This window comes from Sus scrofa, chromosome 1 (assembly GCF_054392235.1).
Source record: "Sus scrofa isolate SSC_HxYL_T2T_F1_AM1 chromosome 1, Sscrofa_HxYL_maternal_Yorkshire_Landrace_v2.0, whole genome shotgun sequence".
Taxonomy (NCBI): Eukaryota; Metazoa; Chordata; class Mammalia; order Artiodactyla; family Suidae; genus Sus; species Sus scrofa.
The window spans coordinates 212,348,999-212,369,384 of NC_139383.1; the positions used below are offsets into that span (position 1 = coordinate 212,348,999).

The 20,386-nt window shown below is 40.6% G+C and overlaps 1 protein-coding gene and 1 long non-coding RNA gene across 2 annotated transcripts; one reads left to right on the forward strand and one right to left on the reverse strand.

The window, feature by feature from the left end:
• Positions 1-14,333: 14,333 nt before the first annotated feature.
• LOC146406986 (uncharacterized) lies at positions 14,334-18,621 on the reverse strand. The gene is made up of 2 exons (XR_014820875.1): positions 18,464-18,621; positions 14,334-15,683 (listed from the first exon to the last, which is right to left on the reverse strand). It is a non-coding gene; the product is annotated as an uncharacterized LOC146406986 (long non-coding RNA).
• A 174-nt stretch (positions 18,622-18,795) lies between these two features.
• On the forward strand, positions 18,796-19,257 carry IFN-DELTA-7 (interferon delta 7). The gene has a single exon (NM_001164859.1). The coding sequence runs from the start codon at positions 18,796-18,798 to the stop codon at positions 19,255-19,257; it is 462 nt and encodes a 153-aa protein (NP_001158331.1).
• The last annotated feature ends 1,129 nt before the right edge of the window (positions 19,258-20,386 follow it).

Here is a 20,386-nt window from a genome sequence, read left to right on the forward strand (position 1 = left end):
AAACCCTCCATTAAGAGATACACAGTCTTGGAGTTCCCGCTGTGGCGCAGTGTGTTAAGCATCCAGCATTGCCACAGCTGTGGGGTAGGTCACAGCTTTGGCTCAGATTTGATCCCTGGTCCAGGAACTTCCATATGCTGCATGTGCGGCCATAAAAAAAGAGAGGGAGAGAGGGAGAGAGGGAGAGAGGGAGAGAGGGAGAGAGGGAGAGAGAGAGAGAGAGAGAGAGAGAGAGAGAGAGAGAGAGAGGTAGCGTTCTTGCTCCTTGAATCTGAATGAATTTGTGACATTGAGAATATGTAAAAGTGACACTGTATTTTCTGAGGTTTGGTCATAAAAGGCAATGCTGCTTCTGCCTTGCTGACTGAGCAGCTATCACTCTGGGGACATGACTCAGTGAATCCCAGGCCTCTCTGGAGAGGCCTGAGGAAGGGCTGCAGTCCACAGCCCCAGCTGACAGATGTCAACGGCCACCAAGCATCTGAGGAAAGAAAAATCCAAATTATTATCCACATTATTCCAACACCTGAGCATCAAAATCACCACAAGCCCTCCAATCTTCTCTGGTGAAATCTAAGACACGGTGGAAAAGACAAGCCCTTTCTACTATGCTCTACCCATATTCCTGGTCCATAAAGCCTGTGAGTGGGAGAAAATGTTTGTTTTAAGCTACTATATTTTAAGATAATTTGCAAGTCAGCAATATTTACCATAACATATCCTATGCTCAGAGTCAACTAATACAGGGAGCAGAAACAAATTATAACAATAATTCCTTCAGGAATTTCAGTTCAAAAAGCAAGATAAGTTGGTTCCTTGCCCCTCCTTTCAGACAGTAGGAAGAACAGCAGAGGCTGTGGCCCCAGCACCACATTCTAAACTGAGTTGCTGATCACCTTGGATTGGCAAGAAAACCAGAAGATGCTACAGGAAAAAAAAAAAAAAAAAAAAAAGAATAATGAGTGATTGTTTTAATTTTTCAGTTAAGGAAGAGACAAAAATGGAAATTACAAATTAGTTAAACAAGGAGTTCCCTTGTGGCTTAGCTGGTTAATCTGGCATTGTCACTGTGGCGGTTCAGGTCCTCGCTGAGGCTCAGGTTTGATCCCTGGCCTGGGAACTTCCACATGCTGTGGGTGTGGCCAAAAAAAATAATGACAAAGAAAGCACTCAGGTCTGGGATTGGAGGAGGTAAGAGAAAGGCAGCTGGAGGCCAGGGTCACTACAGATGGAACAGGAGGGGCAAACATGAAGAGAGGAAGAAGAAATGGCTTATAGATTTTTGGAATAAATACCATTGACCAACTTGTACACTGGCCTATGGTGGTAGGCCACTGTTGCTTCTACTGTTAGTAGGAAGTCTTCTGACAGCCAGTGTAGGTTGGTAACTGTCTAACAAGACCTGATTTTTAAAAAGACAAATAGGAGTTCCTGTTGTGGCACAGGAGAAATGAATTCAACTAGGAACCATGAGGTTGTGGGTTTGATCCCTGCCCTCCATCAGTGAGTTAAGGCTGGCAGCTGTAGCTCCCATTGGACCCCTAGCCTGGGAACCTCCATATGCCATGGGTGTGGCCCTAAAAAGCAAAAAATAAAAATAAAAAGACAGATAGATATGGAGTCCCTGCTGTGGATCCGGCATTGTCTCTGTGGTGGCGTAGGTGTGATCCCTGGCCCAGGTGCAGTGGGTTAAGGATCCAGCATTGCTGCAGCTGTGGCTTGGATTTGATCTATGGCCGAGGAACTGGGGAACTAGGGAACAAGGTATGGCAAAAAAAAAAAAAAAAAAAAAACATAGACATTACAAAGAAGACTATTTGAAATTTGAATGTAAGTATTTTCTTCTAATATTTATTTTCTTATGGCAAAAGACTTAAGTTATCCAGCTTAAAGATAAATTGTTTTTCATAAACAAATTTTCCAAATTTTGCTGAACTTTTCTGTAATGATAATTGGTTGGCAGTGATATGTTACCAAGTTGCTGTTAAAACAAAAAAAAAGCAAAAAAACTTCACAGATTATGTTTTGAAAGTAGAGGTGATGTTTTAACTTACAAACAAGTGAGAATTCACTTTTCAAAAAGAATTTTGCATTACTGAGAAGTCATTTTGGAAATGTATATATGGAAATATTTTCAGCATTGCAAAATTTTGTTGACACTTATGAATCCTTCATATTTATATATAAAAATAAATAGTAAGCTGAACTTTTAACCTATTTTTAAAAATCTACTTAACGAAGTTTCAATAAACATTATGCCTTTTTTCTTTTTTTTTTGTCCTTTGTCTTTTCAGGGCTGCACCTGCAGCATATGGAGGTTCCCAGGATAGGTGTCTAATCAGAGCTGTAGCTGCCAGCCTACACTACAGCCACTGCAATGTGGGATCTGAGCTGCATCTGCAACCTACACCACTGCTCACAGCAATGCTGGGTCCTTAACCCACTGAGCAATGCCAGGGATTGAACATGTATCTTCATAGCTACTAGTTGAGTTCATTAACCACTGAGCCATGACAGGAACTCATTTTGTACTCTAAAAATTACATGAAATATCTTGTGAATAATTTTAAAAATACAGCTATTTGGCACTGAAAAAATGGAAAACGCCTAGTAATGCATCCTAAGAACATTTGCATAACTGGTGGCTGGGGTTTAAAATCAGTACCATGAATTACTAAAATAAAAGAAATTTAGAGATATTTTTTTCTTTGATAATTATCACAATCAAAGGCTGAGTCTTTTTATGTGCATGCACAGGAATATATTGTACCAAGAAAGAGAACCTCAGATTAACATACTACATAGCGTAAACATTTTTAAAAAAGTCACCATTTACTAGGTCCAGATTCACTGATGAATCCTGTCCTTCCTCATCAGCCCTGTCTAGTAGATATTATGCACCCACTCAGACTGAAAGTACAGTGGGGTTTCCAAAGAAACCAGGCAAAATGGCTTACTGCCTAGGAATTCTTCTCCATGAGAGCTTACATTTAAAAAATATTTTCCTTCTGACTTACTCAAAGACAGCAGGAAAACAAATAATATATAAATTACACCGTGGAATCAAGTGGGTTCTTCTTCTTCACTAACGAGTTGACAAGAAAACTCAGGGATTAAGGAAAAATATTTTGGCTCTCAAGATGCAGAATTTCACTGACTTTCAGTAGTCATGAAGTCCAGCAAGATCAGTTATTGAGGAGTTCCCCTCATGGCTCAGCAGTAACGAACCTGACTAGCATCCACGAGGACTCAGGTTCAATCCCTAGCCTCACTCAGTGGGTTAAGGATCTGGTGTTGCCCTGAGCTGTGGTGTAGGTCACAGATGCAGCTCAGATTCAGCGTTGCTGTGGCTGTGGTATAGGCTGGCAGCTGTAGCTCTGGTTGGACCTCTAGCCTGGGAACCTCCATATGCCTCAGGTGCCGCCCTAAAAAGACCAAAAAAAGAAAATTGGTTATTGACTAAAGGAACTGTTGCTGCAAATACTTAGACCAGACCATGGTTAGAATACCATTGGTTAAATGGCCTTCATTTTTTTTTTCAAAAAATAAAGAATAAAGATTATTTTAAAAAATTACTTTGGATTGACCTCTAGAGGGAAACAAGGTCTTAATTTCATTCAAACCATAGATTTGATTCTCTTAATTGTCTATGTTCCAAAGGAAAGAGATTCCAGGTAAGTAAGTAAAAACAAGTGAAACCACAGAATCCTGGCATCCATTAATATATTTGTGTTCAAACCTAGACACTGGTATCCCTGAGAGGACATGATTATTATCCAGACATGATAATACAAGCACATGCATTTTAAGAACACAATTTTTACATCCTCAACATTTTTTTTTTTCTTTTTAGGGCTGCACCTGGGACATATGGAAGTTCTCAGGCTAGGGGTCCAATTGAAGCTGCAGCTGCTGGCCTACACCACAGCCACAGCAATGCCAGATCTGAGCCGTGTCTGTGACTTACAGCTCATGGCAACCCCGGATCCTTAACCCACTGAGTGAGGCCAGGGATCAAACCTTCATCCTCATGGGTACTAGTCAGGTTCGTTACTGCTGAGCCACAATGGGAATTCCTACAACCTCAACACTGATAAACGTCTTTGATGAAACTGGTTAGCTAGAGGAGAGAAATGGAAATTTGGCCCATCTCCATTCTCACTGGCATTCTCTCATTTGGACCTTATACTGAGACCTTATATTCTCTCATTTAGACCTCACTTGGAAAAGAAAGCCTTTACGCATCCTAAGCCTCACCATGGTGCACTTCCCTGGAGTGCAAAACCTCTTTAACACCAGAGGGACAATTGAAGAAGGCTCAGTTTTTCAGAAGGATTCCCTTGGTAGGAGAACAGAGGGGACTTTAGTCAGGTGCTTATGCTTTATCAGTTACTCCCTCTCTCTCCTATATCAACATCTTTCTTTTCTCTAGCTGGTTTCAACCAACATTAAATGTGTTCATTCTTAGCATGACTATTTCTTAGCTCCAAGGGGACCTGTAAGTATCATCTTGCTTCTGTCATTCTGTTCATACCCAAACTTCCTGACCTTTCTCTGCATCATCTGTCCCTATTTCTTCACACACAGCTCATTTCTCTACTCATTAAGACAGGGCTTCAGATTTCCTTGTTCTCTTGGAAGGTCAGAGATCACATATGGATGGCATCTCAGAAGCATCTGGCACTTTTGACCACATCCTCCATCTTAGAGTTTGACCTTCGTCTGGTTTCTGTGTCACCACTATCTTCTTACTTTTCCGCCTCTCCTTCTTTCTTTCCTTTGTTGACTACTTAGGGAATTTTGGTTGTTGTTCAAAATTCTATGCTAATCCCACACTTCATCCTCTCTGTACAAATAGTCTCAACCTCCCAAATAGTCCCAGATGGCATCTCTATGATTGTGAGTTCCATGTGCACATCTTCACCCAGAGTCTTATCTCCAAACATTGGCTCCGTATTTCTACCTACTACCCTAGAATATCTCCACTAACCATCTTCAAAATTCAACACACATTTTCAAACTTTCTTGCCTGTGAGCCCTGCTCTTTCTCCTATGTTCCACGTCTGTGTGAATCAGCCCGTCATTCTGCTGCCCAAGACAGATACATGGACATCATCCTTGAGTCATCAACTTCCTCAAAGTCCATTCCTGATAATTTGCCACAGATTGTCCTTTGACATCTGTAGTATCACCTGTCATTTTCATGGGCACCCAGCATATATAAAACAGCTTTTCTCACTGGGGGATATGTCTACTTGTGAATCTTATTTCTTCAGTTGTACTTGTTTTAAAATATATTCACAAATTGTCTCATATTCTTCCCTGTCCCCTCCCTTGGCTATGTGCTTGATAGAGTGACTCTCCTCTAATGAGTACACAACACGTGCTTGAAGTGATGGCGTGTAACTTATCAGACTATGTCATTAGAGTTCCCATTGTGGCCCAGTGGGTTAATAACCCAAATAGTATCCATGAGGATGCAGGTTTTACCCGTGGCCTCACTCAGTAGGTTAAGGATCAGGCATTACCACGAGGTGTGGTGTAGGTTGCAGGTGCAGCTCAGATCTGGCATTGTTGTGGCTGTGGTATAGGCCAGCAGCGTAGCCCTGATTTGACCCCAAGCCTGGGAACTTCTACATGCCACAGGTGCTGCCCTAAAAAAAAGAAAAGAAAAAAAAAAAACACATCATGAAAGAATGTAGTGCCTTTTCCACTTCAATATCTCATCACTCTCTCTGGTATAAGCCAGGTGCTATGTTGTGAGGACACATCATAGAGTTTGGTAGAGGGGCTTGTGTGACTCTGATGAGGAACTGCGGCTTCCTGACAAGAGTTGTGTGAGTGACCCATGATGGAAGCAACCCAAGTCAAGCCTTCAGGTGACTTCAGGCCAGTTCACATCCTGACTGCCATCTCCTGAGAGACCCTGACTGAGTCCACCAAGTGAGCTCTCCAATTCCTGATTCATAAAAACTGTTAGGTGATACACTGTTGTTTAACACCACTAAAATTTCAGGTTATTATGCACCAAGAGAACACTAATTCGCCAATGTAGGAGACCCAGTGCAAATTTCCAGCCTCATTTGCAGATAGAACACAGATACTTGAGTAAGACTTGCCAATCTGATGAACGGGTGTGAGTTTGATCCTAAAGTGAAAAATGAGAAGATAGAGGCTCTGTGTGGAGACTCCCTGTTGCTGGCTAAGGTGGCGAAGGTGCTGGTTTCCCATGGTGGCAAGACCAAGTGTCTGGCAAGGAAATGGCCTTAAAAATGGCAGAATGGCAGTTCCTTGCAGTTCTTGCTGGAAGATCAGCAAAAATAGAAATAGAACTAATGAAACTATTCATGCGCCTTTTGAATTTTAAGGGCAGTTTGTATTTCTTTAAAAGTAAGACTCAGCATTTAAAATATAGATTTAAGTACCCCCCTCAGCATTTAAAGTATAGATTTAAGGCAAAATGAAACAAGAGGCAAAGCTTGCCATATTGTAATATAAACAGTAAAATTTGCAAACATAGAAATTATCATGAGAAAATAAATACTAATGATTACAAATTAAAATGAAATTTCTTCTATTCAAAACTATAATCCCTTATTATGGGTAAAAATCTGCCAAAATGACTCAATACATTTTTAACTAAAGCAGACAAAAAGTCTTAGACTTGAGTACATATTCATAAGGTTGAGGCCACTAACAAGTGCAGTCAGCCCTTGATACACATGTACTACAGATAAAAAAGCTGTACAGTGGGAAAAAAAAAAAAAAGAGTTGAAAAAAAAATTCCATTTAATTCCAAAAAGCGAAACTGAAATCTGCCATGTGCTGTCAAATATTTACATAGAATTTACATTATATGAGGTATTATAAGTAATCTAGAGGTGATTTAAAGTATACAAGAGATGTGTGTAGGTTATATGCAAATATTATACCATTTTATATAAGGAACTTGAAGACCCACTGTATCCATGGGGTCGTGGGATCCTGGAACCACTGAGGGAGGACTAAAGTTGAGACTCAACTGTTACAGATTGGGTCTAAGTCTCCTTTCCAATTTCCTGAGTTTTCTGATGAGCTTATTAATATAGAGAAAACACTTACTGATTTTCATCTCTTAACATCCAGTATGACAATGTACCAGGCACAGCAGCTCTGTACTTTCCTTCTCAGAGGGAGCTTGATTCTTTGGAAGGAGTTCTTCAAAGTCTGGATGGAATCCTCACTGCTCAAGGTGTCTTTCCATCTCCATTTTCTGCACCAAACAGATCTCCAAAAAATTATAACTGCTAATCGGTCCAATGAGGATTATTAGCCCTTCCTTTTTTCTAAAAAAGTTGAAGATCTGCTGGATCAGAACATGGAGAAAGAGGTGGCCTGAATTTTTGTGAGCTGGCTGTGGTCCAGCTGCTTCTGGGGGAACCTGAAAACATTCCCGTCCTTCAGGCAGGAAAACAAGAAAGACTCTCCCCATTAGGTGCAGAACTGGGATAGTCTCCTGCTTTGGCAGGCCATGGATCTGGGCCAGGTCACAGCTAAGTCTGCAGTCAGGGCTGGAGACCATTGTCCTGTGTGTCACTAGAGAAGAGGCTGGCAAGCCCATAGTGAGCTTGCTGATGCAGATGTCTGGCCATAGGAGATGTTCTCCAGATGCTCTGAGTACCTGCCTGCAAAGGAGAGTCTTAAATAGGCCAGGATTGTTATTTCTCTACTTAGGACAATGTTGTTTCCATGTTGTTCCACTTCTCTTCCATTTGTTTATTACACTAGAAATTAAACACACTCATGGAACATGACAGAGGATAAATCCAAGAGGATGTGTTCATCTAAATGAGACCCAAGGTGAAATAAAAATTTGAGTCTCAACCTATGTCATTTTTAATTATAATAATACCACTTAAGAGATTTTACAGTTTATTTTCACACTTCTTTTTTTTTTTTTTTTGTCTTTTGGCCATTTCTCGGGCCACTCCTGTGGCATATGGAGGTTCCCAGGCTAGGGGTCCAATTGGAGCTGTATCCACCGGCCTACGCCAGAGCCACAGCAACTCTGGATCCCAGCCGTGTCTGCAACCTACACCACAGCTCACGGCAATGCCGGATCCTTAACCCGCTGAGCAAGGCCAGGGATCGAACCCGCAACCTCATGGTTCTTAGTCGGATTTGTTAACCACTGCACCACAATGGGAACTCCTATTTTCACACTTCTTAATGCACCAAAAATACAACTAGCCTGACCTCTCTGCATTTCCCCTTGAAGGGGCTAAGACATTTGGTTTGAATTCCTCCACATTACCTTCAGGAGTCATAACACGTTTCCAAACGATCTATGGATACGAGTTGCGTAAATGTGAACATCAAGGGCTGATTCATACCATTCTTTTCATTCTGTCACCAAAATGTGCTGATTGTACACCCAGGTGACGATGTGCTTGATTCCAGGGAAGTAAAGCACTTGGATGGGGACTGCCTTGCAGGGAACAGGAAGGACAGACATTAGAGGCAGGATTAGGAGGAAGGAAGCAGCACACTGCTCAGTCCAGCTGAGGGTGGGTACTCAGAGCTGATAAAGAGGAGGGACTGGGAGCAGTAGAAAGATCCACTCTCACCAAATCTGTGGCTCCTGACCTCACATGACCTCAGATTTTCATTTCTTCCTTGAAAAAACTTGAGACAACTGGAGAAGTTGTCACACAGGACATTGCACAGATTAAATAAAGTTTGCATGAAATAAAGTTTGCAAATTACAGGCTGAGAATCTGAACACGATGAATGATGGAAGCTTTTATATTGATATAACACATGATGACCTGTAGAGTCAGTCCAGCCCAGAGAAGCTATGACTGCAGCTCCCCTACCCACTGTCAGGGGTCTCCCTGCAGGACTGTGAGGGAACAGAACCCAAGTTTCCACTCTTAGAGCAGTGCCTGGCACATTTTCTTTTTAAATGGTTGCTCTGTGGATAGCATAAATGAGATTAAACAGTTCCTTCCTTCAGTCCTCAGTTAGTTTCAGACCATCTCTGCTGTTATATGTTTAAAGACACACTAAGTTATACTTCAAAAAACAATCTTATACAATTTTGAGATCAGATTTGAGGTTACCAGATGCGAGGAACTGGGAGAAGTGGGAATTAGATGAAGGGCAGTCAAAAAGTATTTTTTTCTTAAAAACAAAACAAAACCCAAACAACACAGATTTTGTTTAAGTTGTGAAAATAGTTTAAAATATGAACATGGGCAGAGGGTGCTGAGAAATTAGACATTCCTAGATTTTTAGATATACAAATCACAACACTAATTTAAAAGCTATTTCCTGAGTTACCATTAGGGTAAAGTAAATGATTACTTCCGTCAAGTACAGAACAGAAGGAGAACCAAATCTAAGAAATTAAGGTAAGTAAATAATGTTTTGATGCAATATTTAAAAATGAAATTAGGCATTCCTGTTGTGGCTCACTGGGCTAAGGATCCAGTGTTGTTGCAGCTGTGGCATAGGTCCCAGCTGTGGCTCAGATTCCATCCCTGGCCCAGGAACTTTCATATGCCTGGGTCAAAAAAAGGAAAAAGAAAGAAAGATAGATAGAAAGAAATTAATGTCCAAACCTACATGGGCAACAAACTGTTAAAACATTAAATAAAGGCAAGAAATGATCCTGCACTTACAAGTCCCTGAGAGGCTTACAAAGGAAGCTGATAAGGCAAACTCCAGCATTGAAATTTTGGCAAATTCTATTCAGTTTATAAAATTCTTACCAAAGAAAAAGAAATGGTCTGACCTCCTCAATGTCCACAACTGCTCGTAAGATGGGATCTGAGAAAGGTGTTTCAATAACATGAGTTAAATAAAAGTTAAGACTGTCACAGAGTCACAAGAAATTGTCAAACACATCAATACTCTCAATTCAAAACAAGTAAATAAGTAATCTTGAATATACTGTTTGTTTCTATTAAATCTAGAAAGTAAAATTATATTAAATTCTTGTTTTAGTATAGAAAAATAGTCTTAAGGTTAATAAATGCTGTGTTTTCTATTAAGAGATATTTTAAATTTCAATGTTTAATACTTAAAAGTGTTTTAAGGAGTGCCCTTGTGGCATGGTGGGTTAAGGATCTGGCATTATCACTGCTGTGACTCAGGTTGCTGCTGTGGTGTGAGTTTCATCCCTGACCCAGGAACTTCCACATGCCATGGGCATGATGAAAAATGTTTTAATAAAAATAGTTTCAAATATTTGGTTTAATTTAAACAATGCAAATTGAAATAAATATAAATTTAACTTAGAAATATTTTAAGTTCCCATTGTGTCTCAGACTGTTAAGAACCTGACTTGGTCTCTGTGAGGATGTGGGTTTCATCCCTGGCCTTGCTCAGTGGATTGAAGATCCCACCGTGCTGCAAGCTGTGGCCTAAATCACAGATGCCTCTTGGATCAGGGGTTGCTTCGGTGTGGTGTAGGCCGCCAGCTGCAGCTCCTACTGAAACTTCCATGAGCTGCAGGTGCAGCACTAAAAAGAAAAAGAAATTTATTTAATGTTGTTGTGAGTTTTTAAATATTCCTACTTTTCATTTTATTCAATACTTTCTCCGCCAACTTTAATGTTGTATCCGTGAAATACACCAGGAAAGTCACAAAGCATCTAGGGTCGCAGCTTTCCTGATCTTGGACCTTGGCCCCGGTGGTGATCGCGCTGGACTCACCCTCAGGGCGTTGCCAACACCGCCCAACTGTCCCATCCCCGCAGCGGCCCCTTTCTCTGAGCTGTCCCTGCATCACACCAGAAATAAGCTCCAATCTGTAAAATCCGCTACATCTCACTCTGAATCCCGAGCCTCAGACCTCTCAGTAAATGCAGTCTTCCCCCCAGATGACCTCGTTAATGTTTTTGTGTGAAAATAACTCAGAAAACTGAGGAGAAAGGGCAGAAAATACAAAGTTCGGTTCTCCCTACCAGATAAAAATGCCGCTGGCGAAACCGCGACAAGGCTCCCTCCTCAGCACTCAACACCGCGAAAACCAAGGTTTTTCCCGCACTGTTAATTACGTCACCACAAAACTGCTCTCTGAGGCCACAACGCTTTTTCGCTCCTGCGGCTGCACCCGCAGAAACCGCAAAACTCGGAATCAGTGTTTCCCAAACCAGAACCTCAGAAAAGACCACTTGGCTTCGGCTGTGGAAGCCCCTGACCAGTTATCTAACGAAATAGGTTTCGCCCTAATTGCTTAGCGGTGGCCCGCGCGCCCCCTGGCGGCCATCTGGTAAATCACCAAATTCTCATTGGTTCAGATCTATTTGCTAGAGCAGGAGTGACGCTCTGCTCATCCCTGCTTGCACTTCTGGGCTGGAAACTTCCTTGGATCCACAGCCCAGAAAACAGGGAAATATTCATGCTTTTGAGACATATGAAAAGGATCCACTACCAGTCATGCCGAAAGGATAGAGTTAATTTCAAGTTTCCTTGGAAAAGAAAGAATATCATCCACATCCAGATGACTCAACGCACCTGTTGCACCCATCTGATGCTCCTCAGATCCTCAAACTCTCTTTTAGGGATTTATAGATAGGGCAAAAGAATTTGTAGTTACTATCATCATTATTTTGAGAATTTTTCTAGTGGGTCTTTGTGATCTTTCTCACAGTAGCATTGTAATATTTAATTAGTAATCAATTCAGTTTTAACATGCCATTGAGAAAATGAAGGCAGCATCAGGGAATGTGTCCTTTAACCTGCAATAAATATTGGGAATGAAAAACATTCTAATGAATCCTTGCCGTACCACAATACCTTGGTGTCATCACCATGTTATAGACTGCAGGTATGTGCCCCAAATTCACATATGGAAGCCTACCTCCAATATGATGGTGGTGAGGTGTATGGAAGGTCATTAGGATTAGATGAGATTATAAGGGTGGAGCCCTCATGAATGGGATTAAGGCCTTCATGAGGCTCACAAGACAGCTTGCTTCTTCTGCTCTCCACTATATGAAGATACAAAGAGAAGCTGGTAGTCTTCAACCCAGATGAGGGCTCTCACCAGTACTCAACCATTCCTTTCATCAGTAATCAATCAGAAAGGGGATCATGAAATTGGCAAATTTTGTGAACTTCGTGTACCAGTGAAAGGCAGTGAATTTCAGTATCTTGAGAGTCAAAACATTTTTCCTTAATTCCCAAGTTTTCTTCTCCAACTGTTAATGAGCCTTTCTTCCATGTTTCGAAGTATTTTTTTAATTAAAAAAAGTTTTTGGCCATGCCTCCAGCATGTGGAAATTCCAGGGCCAGAGACTGAACCTTCACCATAGCAGTGACCTGAGCTACTGCAGTGACAACACCTGACACTTAACCTGCTGTGCCACAAGGGAACTCCTGAAGTATTTTTATTTTATTTTTCTTACTATCCTTGAATATGCCAGAAAGGTTTTTAAATATAATTTGCTCAGGGACAAATATTCTTAAAGCAGGAGGTCATTTTGCCTGATTTTTTTGCAAATCCACATATATTTTAATACAAAAGTGGGCTAATAAAAATTATTTTATTGATGAATCTAGATTCATTAAATGTTTAACATTTTATTTATACTTTAATGTGTTGATTTGAAGATGTTTCTTAGTACAGTATATTTCTGTACATTTAAATTATTAGAAATAATTAGAAATATAAAGATTTAATCAATATGCGATTGTGACAGGTATCAAAGGAAAAATATCTCTCAACTTGTTGTCTGAGTTTACTAATCCATGGTGCTATTATTAAATCCAAGACACCAAATCGGCAAAAATTCTTACATTGATACACATGCTTGCATAGAACACATCTGCCTGAGAAGACGGATGGACATTTGGCCCATCCCCACTCCCGCTTCCATTCCCATATTTAGACCTTACCTTACTTTATAAAAGAAAGTCCTTCTTACTTATCCCAAGCCTCATCACGGTTCACAGCCCCAGGGTACAAACCTTTGTGACGCCACAAGGAGGGACAATTTTAGATGATTTAGATTTGGGAGACATTCCATTGCGGCAAAGTAAAGAAGGCTTTAGTAAGATGCTTAAGCTTTATCAGTTACCTCCTCTCTCTGCTGTATCCACATCTTCCTTTTATTTATTTTTAAAATTCATTTTTATTTATTTATTTTTGGGGTGCACCCATGGCATGCATGTGGAAGTTCCTGAGTCAGGAATTGAACCTGTGCCACAGGTGCAGCCTGTGCCATAGCTGGAGCAACATGAGCGCCTTAACCTGATAAACCAAAAGTGAACGTCCTAAAAGGCTAATTTTGATCAACATTAAATGTGATTCATTTTCATCTTCTTTTCCCCTACCTATGACCATTTCTTAGCCTTCCAGTCACCTGCTTTTTCTTGCTTCTACCATTTTGTTCATACGCAAACTTCTTGAACGTTCTCTCTAATATTTGTCCCCATTCTTCATATGCAACTCTTTTCTCCAACTGCTTCACCCTTCCTGTTCTCTTAAAACTGCTCAGCCAAGGTTTATAATAGGCTGGCTACAACTTACTGAGGTCAGAGATCAATGTGAAGCAGCCTTGGCTGCCATTTCAGAAGCATCAGACACTTGCTACCACATTCTCCACTTAAAAAAATCTAACCTTCATCTTGTTTCTACATCACCACCATCCTGTGCTTTTCTGCTCCTCCTCTTCTCCTTCCTTTGTACTTTACTCCCTCTCATTTTAGGGACCTTTGGTTTTCCTTAAAATTCCACACTAGGCATCACACTTTATCCTCTCTGCAAATAGTCTCAATCTCCAAAATAGTCCCAAATGGCATCTCTATGATTGTGACTTCCATATGTATGTCTTCACTCAGAATCATATCTCCAAGCATTTTGTCATTATCTCCAAGCTCCTATTTCTACTTGCTACCCTAAACTGATTCCACACAACATGTCCAAAATTGACCATCATGCAATATCTGGCTAAATCCTTGGGATGCCAGGATACTAGTTGCTTCCTTTGGAAGCTTCCCTGTTTCATGCGATACCACATGCTACCATTATGCTATACTTTCCTGTCACAGTATTAGCATTCCTTTAATTGAATACTCAGTTATACAAATCTCCACCAGACTGGAAGCTCTGTGACAGCAGGCAACGTGTCTACTCTTCCCATTGTATCTGGCACCCAGCACAATACCAACAAATAGAAGGCATATTCACTACTTATTTGCTGAAATTTAAATTCCATGATTCTATAAAATGTTTCCCTTTAAGTTTCTTGATCATGTAACTGCTGAAACTGAATCAATAGCCAGTAGACATGTTTTCTCCACGAGAATGAATAGTTCCAGCTGCTATGTCACAGTACTCCATATAAGAAAGTGATATCTTTGTTTTATTTACCAATATATTTACAAACACAAGTAAATTACTAGGAACAAAGATTCTTAAAAATATTTTAAGAATCAATGAAATGAGTAAAACATTCTTTTAGGGTTTTAAGGCCGATTAAAGGTTTAAGGATACTTTGCATAACAGTGTGAGTAAGATCTAACACTGTAAAGCAACTATAATGGAAAAAATAAAAATCATAAAATAAAAAAAAATACAGTAAGCAAAGCCTTAAAAAAACAAAGTATGTCTCTTGCACCCCAGTGCAAAGAAAAACAAGATACATAGCAGGGCATAAAATGAAAAAAAAAATTTGTAAATACAAAACTCATAGAGAATTTATCTGTAAATACCACACTAAAAAGTTACTCTCAATTCAAAATTATACTCTCTTTTTAGTATTGAAAAACAATTTGCCGAGATGACTCAATGCATTTACAACCGAAGCAGAAAAGTCTTTGAACTGAGGGAACACTGACACACAAGAGGCACCTATAAGTAGATAAGACTCAGTTGTACATGACTGGGTCCAAGTCTCCTTTCCCACTCCTGGATTTTCTCTGAGGTTGATGCTATAGGGAAAGCACATACTGGTTTTCAGGTCTTAATTTCCAGTCTGACAATGTCCCGTGCACAGCAGCTATGTACTTCCTTTTCAGATGTAACCTGGTCCTTCAAAAGGAGTTATTCAAAGTCAGGCTAGAGTCCTCATCTCCAGGAAGGTCTTTTCTTCCCCAGGCTCCTGCACCAAACTGGTCTGCAGAGCTTCCTCCTGCTGATCAAGCCCAGTGAGGAATTTCAGCTGTTTGTGCCAAACAAGTTGAAGCTCGGCTGGATCATCTCATGGAGAAAGAGGTGGCCTGAGCTTTTTGCAACTGCCTGCTGTTCAGCTTTTGGGGAACCCCAAAGCATTCCTGTCCTTCAGGCAGGAAAACAAGGAGGACTCTCCCCATTAGGTGCAGAACTGTGGGGGTCTCCTGCTTTGGCAGGCCATGGATCTGGGCCAGGTCACAGCTAAGTCTGCAGACGGGGCTGGAGACCATCATCCTCCATGTCACCAGTGAAGAGCCTGGCAGGTCCCCAGTGAGCTTGCTGATGCAGATGTCTGGCCATAGGAGACGTTCTCCAGATGCTCTGAAAACCTGCCTGCAAGGGACAGTGTTATACAGGCCAGGATTGTCATTTCTCTTCCTATCTCAATGTTGTTTCCACGTTTTTCTCAATACCTCTTCCAAGTAATGTGACAACTCCAATGCCTCATTTGTTTATTATGCTGGAAATTAAACACACTCATGGAATTTGACAGAGGATCAGTCCAGTAGCATGTATTCACCTAAATGAGACCCAAGGTTGAAATAAAAATCTGATTCTCAATCTATGTCTTTTTTAATTCTAATAAGAATACTTAGAGATTTGAGATTGCTCTCCATTTCCACACTTCTTAATGCATCAAAATACAACTACTAGCCTGTCTCCATTTCCTTTTTAAGGGGCTATGACATTAGAGTTGAATTCCTCCACATTACTCTCAGGCATCATAGCTCATACATCTGGACATAGTCTACAAACAATTGTGGCACAACTGTTAACATCAAGGGTTAATTCAGGAGTTCCCATTGTGGCTCAGTAGAAACAAACCAGACTACTATCCATGAGGATGTGGGTTTGATCCCTGGCTTCACTCAGTGTGTTAAGAATCCAGCATTGCTGCGAGCTGTGATGTAGGTTGTCGATGCTTCTCAGATCCCCAGTTGCTCTGGCTGTCTTGTAGGCAATCAGGTGCAGCTCCAATTTGACCCCTGGCCTGGGAACTTTCCACTTTTACGCAGGTATTTCTGCACCCCCCTCAAAAAAAGGGAGAGGGTTAATTCAAACCATGCTCTTCTTTCTGTCACCAAAATGTGTTGACTGCACACATACATGACAATGTGCTTGGCAGTGTGGATTCCAGGGAAGTAAGACAGGGATACGGACTGCCTTGTAAGGAGCAGGGAGGACAGACATCAGAAGCAGGATCAGGAGAAGGAAGCAGCACATGCTCAGTACAGATGAGGGCCAGTACTCAGCACTGATGAAGAGGAGGGACTGGGAGAAGCAGAAAGCTCCACTCTCACCAAATCTGTGGCCTCTGACCTCAACTGACATCAGATTTTCATTTCCTCTCTAAAAAACTGACACAACTGAACTAGTGGTCACTCAGGGATTTGTAAAGCTTAAGTAAAATTAAGTGCAAATTCTCACAGGCTGAGAATCTCAATACAGTGAATTATAGCAGCTTTTATATTAGTATAACACATGGTAGAGTCCATGCTCAGCCCAGCCCAGAGAAGCTATGACTGCAGCTCTCTTACCCACAGTCGGGGTCTGCATGTTCAGGGCCCAAATGCAAGCTCCTGGAGAGGAACTGCCAGTCGGACTGTGAGAGATCAGAGCACAAGCTTCCACCCTTAGAGCGGTGCCTGAGGTATTTTGGAGAGAAATCCTACAGCACTTGAAGTGTTTTACAGAGAACAAGTATTTAGGACAATTGTCTGAAAAAATATGGTTGTTCCGTGAATCACAGAAATGAGATGAATAGTCCTTCCCTCATCCTTAGTTAGTCTCAGACCACCTCCAGTGATATTAAGACACAGATTTTTTTAAAAAGTTGTGCAGACCAGGACATGGGTGAAAAACACAGATGGAAGTGAGGGTGATAAGATAGAGGACATTCCTATATTTTCAGCTGCGGAAGATCACCACACTAATTCTAAGTATTTCCCAGGGGAGTATTAGGGTAAAGTAAGCAAATACTTTGCACAAACATGGATTATAAAGAGGCCCCAAATCTATGTAATCAAGGTAAAGTATATTTTAAGGCAATATTAAAAATGAAAATTCTAAAACCTACACATGATGGAAAAAACCCAAAATTTTATAGAAAGACAATATTGGCCCTGCACTTGCAACTCCCTGAGAGTGTTTCAAAGGAAGCTTTCAAGTTGTCAATGACATTTGGGCAAATTCCAGAAAATTAAAAATTCTTACCAAAAAAGTTTAAAACGATCTGACCTACTAAATGTCCCAACAGCTTATATAGGAAATGAACTTCTTTTTCACACAACATAGTCAAGGTGGAGTCCTGGAAACAGTGTTTCAGTAACCTGACTTAAATATCGTTAAAAACTGTCACAGAGCCATGAGAACAGGTCAAACATTGGAATTCTCTCAATTGATAACAAGTAAAAAAAAAATCTTGAAAATATTAACTTAAAACCTTCATTAAAGATTGGAAGGTAAAATTATGTTAAATGATTGTTCTAGTTGAAAATAAGTAAAGTTTTGGAGTTCCTATGTGGCACAGCACCTTAAGGATCCAGCATTGTTACCGCAGTGGCTAGCTAGGGTCACTGCTGTGGCAGGGGTTCCATCCCGGGCCCTGGTCTGGGAACTTCTCCAGGCGAGAGGCTTGGAAAAAATTTAAAAAAAGCAGATTAAAAAAAGTTTGAATAGCAACAACAACAACGACAAAAGACAAAAAGACAAAAAAAAAAAAAAAAAAGTTTGACATAATACTGTGTTTTAATATTCAAATATATTTTAATATTCTATGTTTAATATTTTAAAATACTTCAATAAAATATTAAAATTTAAAAATAATTTAAAAGTATTTAATTTAAATTACAGATATAAATTAAAATAAATTTACTATAAAAATATAAAAAGTAAAATGCTGAGTTTTTAAATATTCCTACTTTTCATTTCTTCAATACTTTCTCCACCACTTTAACGTTGTAGCCTTGAGTGACACCAGGAAAGTCACAGAGAATCTAGGGATACAGCCTCCCCATCCTTAGCCCCATGGTGGCCAAGCTCCAACTCACCCCAGGGCGTCCCCAACATTGCCCAGTCCTCCCATCGCTGCCACGTCCCTCTTTCTCTGAGCTGTACCTGCATCGCGCCCAGAACGAGCCAGAATCTGTAAGATCGGCTACAACTCGCTCTCATTCTGAGCTTCACACCCCTCAGAAAACACATTCTTCCGTAAAAATGGCCTCGCTAAAGTTTCTGTGCGAAAATAACGCAAAAAACTCAGCCAAAATCCCAGAAAATTCAAGATACGGAGATCTTTACCAGACAAAAATGTCACTGGAGAGGCCGGGACTAGCCTCGCTCTTCAGCAGTCAGGGACTCGGAAAGGAAGGTTTTTCGCGCACTATTAAAGCAACACAAACTTGCTCCGTGAAGAGGCTTAGCTTTTTCTTTCACGCTGCCAGACCCGCTGAAACTGCAAATTCTCAAGTAGGTGTTTCCAAAACCAACGCGACATAAGGACATCTTGCGCCCTCTTGCGGCCGTCTAGAGAAGCACGCTGCGCAGGGTTCCGGAAAGGAACATACGGGCTTACAGTTAAGCGGTGCCCTCCCGCCCCCTGGTGGCCATCCCGTGAATCACTGAAATTCTCAATGGCCCACATCTATTTGCTTCTGGAAGGAATGATGCTCTGCTCCATTACTGAGTGCTCTCTTGGCCAGAATTTGTCCGGCATCCATAGGCTAGAGAACAGGGAAATCTTCATGCTTTTGAGACAGATAAAAAGGATCCCCTCTCATTCATGCCTAAAGGACAGAACTGACTTTAAATTTCCTGGGAAAAGAGGGAATGTCACAGAAACACAGACATCTCAAGGCACCTGTTACCATCATCTGATGCTCCAGCAGATCATCAACCTCTTCAACACAGAGGACAGCCATGCTGCTTGTAACAATACCCTCCTCCATCAACTACTCTCCCGTCTTGATCATGGCCTGGAGCAACTAGAGCAGATGGAAGACGACCATCTGGCTTGTCCCTATTTGGGAAGTGTTGTCAGGAAGTATTTCCAAAGAATACATCGCTACCTGAAGGAAAAGGAATACAGCTCCTGAGCCTGGGAGGTTGTCAGAGTTGAAATTGAAGTGTGTCTGTTCCTCATGTAACAATCCTCAAAGAAGGGTCAACAAAGAAAAAAGTCATACTTGTGACATTCCCTAATCAATTGCATTGTTGGATTTGACCCCCAAAACAATCCTGACTCATATTCCTAAACATGCTGAAAAATATTTGAAATGAAAATCATGAATTATCAAAAATATGTTTAGTAAAATACAACTTATTTCATTCAACAAATATTTTTATAGAGTAATTCCTTAAATTTGATTAAGCTATTGGGGGCCATTTGCTATTCCTATGTGGGAAGTTTTTTTTAACGGAAAGGTTTTTAGGATCATCTGTTGTTAAAGACATCTGTCAGTTAATGTTAACTGCTGTAACAAGTAAACAGAAAACTGTCAGCAATCTTATCACAAGAGAAATTTAACTTTCCTTTGTATCAGAGCACAATGCAGGCACTCCTGATCAGATGAATCTTCTGATTGGCGCTCCTCTAAACAGTGATTCAGTGTCATAAATACCTGCTATTTTGTGGCTTTGGCATATTCAACATATGACTTAAAATTTCTCTGTAGTTGTTCAGGTTTTATCTAGTCCACAATAAAGGGAGTAAGTATGGGGATAGCATGGATGTGTTCAAACGCCAGGTCAGTACAGGGCAATGTCACCTCTGCTCACATTACTTGGCCTGAATTTATGCTCATAGGAATCTAAGCCTAGAGAAGTTGGGAAATGACGTGTGACTAAAGGAAGGGGAGAAAAGTTCAGTGAACAAGACCACCCTTCATTTTTATATTATTTATACTGTTGACATTCTGGGTGGGGAAAAAAAAACAACGAATGTTCTTGTTAGCACACAGTTTTTAAAAAACAATCTGAGCCAATTATGGAATAATTATTCCATAATTTCAACTTAGGTATGTTGACTTGGCTGTTACTCGTTAAGAATGCTAGCATCAATGATTCTAAAAGAATGATTCAAGTTGATTCCCAATGGCATAGGCTAATGAGGAAAATATCCACGCATGTAGGCGCATTACAGGTTGTTTCCTTTTTCCCTGAGGGAGGCAAGAAAAATATGATCTGGCAGATCCTTGCAATTTCTTGAGGATCACTGGACTAAAG

Excerpts from the sequence above, each read along its gene's own strand:
- IFN-DELTA-7 (NM_001164859.1), top strand. The coding sequence starts at position 18,796 with ATGGCCCACATCTATTTGCTTCTGGAAGGAATGATGCTCTGCTCCATT.